The 3,812-nt window shown below is 34.4% G+C and overlaps 1 protein-coding gene across 1 annotated transcript; it reads right to left on the reverse strand.

Moving 5' to 3' along the window:
* Nucleotides 1-309: 309 nt before the first annotated feature.
* LOC309401365 (vomeronasal type-2 receptor 26-like) lies at nt 310-3,423 on the reverse strand (the record flags this gene model as incomplete). The annotated part of the gene is made up of 3 exons (XM_081970435.1): nt 310-1,211; nt 2,546-2,672; nt 3,235-3,423. 3 exons carry the CDS (start codon nt 3,421-3,423, stop codon nt 310-312), a joined length of 1,218 nt encoding a protein of 405 aa, XP_081826561.1.
* Nucleotides 3,424-3,812: the final 389 nt, after the last annotated feature.

Raw genomic sequence — 3,812 nt, forward strand, 5'->3', positions numbered from 1 at the left:
CATAAACAATCTAGTAAAATTCCATATTTCTTTATGGCAATTATTTCACATTTGGGCAATATATGGACATATGTCAATCAAAATTTAATGTGTGTAATCATCATTCATGGTAGATAGAACACCTCCATTTTCTGTTCTTAAAACAGATATCCTTTTAAAGACTACTTTTCTCCATATCACATTTTATGTGTAAACAAAGGTCAGGGAGATCTCTCTGAAGAATAAATTAATCAAAATAAATTAATACAAAAAAAAACACTTCATCAATATTCTAAAGATACTTCATTAAACATGAACACAAAAAGACAATTACATTTCTTTCCTTATTAAATATTCCTTCTTGTTCATCTCAGGTCTCAATATAATGATGTAGCATTTGGGGAAAAATATGCACCCCAGTAAACCAGCACTGGAGCATAAGATAGAGAAGATATCCACAGCTACCATGTATTTCCCTTTCGTGCTCAGGTAGGTTGGAACAAACGTCAACCAAACGCTGCAAAAGACCAACATGCTGAAAGTGATGAACTTGGCCTCATTGAAACTGCTGGGAAGCTTCCTGGCTTGGAAAGCAATGTTAAAGCTGACACTAGCCAGGAAGCCCATGTAACCCAGGACACAGTAAAACATGATCACTGAGCCTTCATTGCATTCCATTATGATTTCTCCCTTCAGTGAGTGCAGGTCTATATCTGGGAAAGGAGGAGAGGTACTCAGCCAAACAGTGCAAATGGCCACCTGGATGAAAGAACCCAAAAGGGCAATAGAATTGGCTAGATCTTTCCCTATCCATTTCCTCATTCCAGAGCCTGGTTTGGTTGCCATAAATGCCAGAATCACGGTCATGGTTTTTGCCAATACAGACGAAAGGGCCACTGCAAAGATAATGCCAAAAGTCATTTGCCGGAGAAGACAGGTCATCTTTTTAGGTCTTCCCATAAAGAAGAAGGAGCAGAGGAAGCAAAGAAGAAGGGAGATCAGGAGGATACAAGTGAGGCTCCAGTTGTTGGCTTTGACAATTGGAGTTTCTCGGTGCCTCCAAAAGATTCCAACCACAAGAATTGTAATCAAAGAGAAAACAGTAGCCAATGTAACAAAGAGGATTCCTAAAGGTTCATTATAAGAGAGATAGATGAATACTTTGGGAATACATTGATTTTGGATGTTGTTGGGATATTCATTTTCTGGACATTTCATACAGACATCCATATCTGTAAAAAGGGAGAGGGGAAGTTATCTTTCCAATATACAATAATTTGTATCAGTCTGAAATGTATAGAGCACAATTACTGTTGATACAAGTTGCCTCTTTTGTGAAAAAAGGATAGCAATTATTATTTAATTCAAAAACATACATCAGACTAATTTTAACCGTGAAATCCTTCATTATGGAAATAGGACAATGATTGAACGCCTGAACGATTGAACAAATAAAAGTGTTATCTCTCCTCTGTTCATTTGTAAAATAAGGGGGCTACTAATAGATCTTTAAGTGTCATTCCAATTTGGACTAGTAATATTTTCAGTTTCAGAGACCTCTAGGTTTGCAGAAATAAATATTAGAAATACTTGGTGCTAATAGAACAATTTGAAAAGTTTCTTTCTAATATATTGGAAAGGAATGTGTGGAAGAAGAAATTGGAGAACCCTGTTTTGTCTAAACTATGAAAATTAATCTGAACAACCAAATTTTTAAAATATAATGGGTCAAACTACCGTATTTTATCTAGTAGAAATACACAAAAGTGTATTTCTACTAGACAAGACTAAATTCTCATGTTATTGCATATGTAAAGAGAATAATATTTCACAATTGTATTTTATCACATTTTACATATTGATTTGTCCTTTGTATTACTTTGATCATGAGATCGAATTTAATATTTTGGGTTGTTTAGATATATTTGAATACAACTCCATCAAATGGAAAGTGAGACCTAAACAATGCAAATAGGTTACACGTCCTTTTTGTTTTGCTTAAAGATTAATTCTTCACCAGTGAATCGATAAATATATGGCCCAGATTACTCAGTTCATTAAATATCTCGGCCTGTGAATGAATTAATTTAAAATTCATTTATGCACTGTTGGTTATCCTAAAATATTTTTTTAAAAACTTTTGTAACATTTTAGTTATATATGCAGGTACTCTTCAATTTATGATGACAATAGAGCCCAAAATTTCTGTTATCAAATGAGATATTTGTTAAGTTAGTTTTCCACCACTTTACAAACTTTCTTGTCACAGTTGTTAAGTGAATCACTGCAGCTGTTTATTAGTAACCTGGTTATTAAGTAAATCTGGCTTCTCTACATAACTTTGCTTGTTAGAACAAATACAAAAATTGATCACATAAACCCAGGACATCCCAACCACCATGAATTTGAGTCAGTTGTTAGTATTAAAATTGGGCAAAAGAGGAATTTTTTTCTTTTTTTTCTTTTTTTCTTTTTTGCCGTTGTTCATATGATTCTCCTTAAATAAATCAGGCCACTGGATTGGATTATTACTGTCTAGTTAGCCAAAGTCCTCTTTTTGTCCTACCTATTTCTTCAGAGATCTGTCCTTCTGAACATGGCACACAATCATAGCAACAAAATTTCTCTCCTTCCTTCTTCTTTCTGCTGGAGCCTGGATAGCAGTGGTCATTGCACACAGAAAGAGGAAGCACCTGAACAATAAAAGGTATGACAGAATCAGAGGTTAAAATATTTGCATTAATTGAACTTTTCAAAACAGGGAAACCCACAACCAGGATGAAGAAGTATAAGAAAATAAAAATGGGGAAGCTTGAGTTAAAGGGAAGGAATTGGCATTGACTTTTTTGAATGTTCTAGCAGAAGACCTGAAAGGGCAGAAAAATATCTTTTTCATAGGACCTAACATATGTTCAGATTACTCTTTATAAATACTTTAGCTAATACTTTTTCTGAACATCATCAAATGTAACCTAGGTGATTTTTTTGGAAGCCAAAATGTTTAAAAACAAAATATGCACTACAGATAATCCCTGATGTACAACCACAATGGGGTTCTGGATTTCAGTCATAAGATGCTGCTCTTGAAAGTCAGGATACTATGTGAAAAAAATGATTTTGCAACCATTTTTGCAATGGCAGTAAAGGGATTCATAGTAGTTAATTCAATTGCCTGTTCATTGTGAAATCAGTTCAATTGGAAGTATTTGCCATAAACCTGCCATTCTTAGCTGAGAATCTGCAGCTACTTCTCACCTGGTTAAAGCTTCTGTGCCACACAATTTGATCATCATTAAGAGTTAATTCTCCGCCTGGTGGAGCCCGAGGTTCCAGTGTTCCAACTTTGACTCGAGAAAAGGAATTATTGTGGAAAGTAATCCAGTTTGCAACATTAAAACCTGTAATCAGTTCTCTGTTTTCATCAAATGCAAGGGTGTCTCCCATATTATTGTTGAATGCGATGTTTTTCAAGAAAGAATTAAACTTTTTTTAAAAATGAAATTAACAGCAAAATTTCAAATCAAACAACTACAGAAAATTACTTCAAGCTTGAACTATCATGTTTTGAAAAACGAAAACGAAGATTTTTGGCAAGATGTCCAGAATTGGTTTGCTGTTACATTCCTTCTAGGAATGCATGGCCCAAGGTCACCAACTGGATTTGTGCCTAATAAGGAGTAGAAGAAACTTCCCCCTTGTTCTAACCCAATGCCTTAGCCACTACACCAAACTAGTTATCTTATACCTATATATGTTTCATATTTCATAATATGAATACATTTGCATATCCATTCTGAATGCACAACGGAATGGATAATCAAATAGTGCTTTTT

This window comes from Natrix helvetica, assembly GCF_964273705.1.
Source record: "Natrix helvetica genome assembly, chromosome: Z".
Classification (NCBI taxonomy): domain Eukaryota; kingdom Metazoa; phylum Chordata; class Lepidosauria; order Squamata; family Natricidae; genus Natrix; species Natrix helvetica.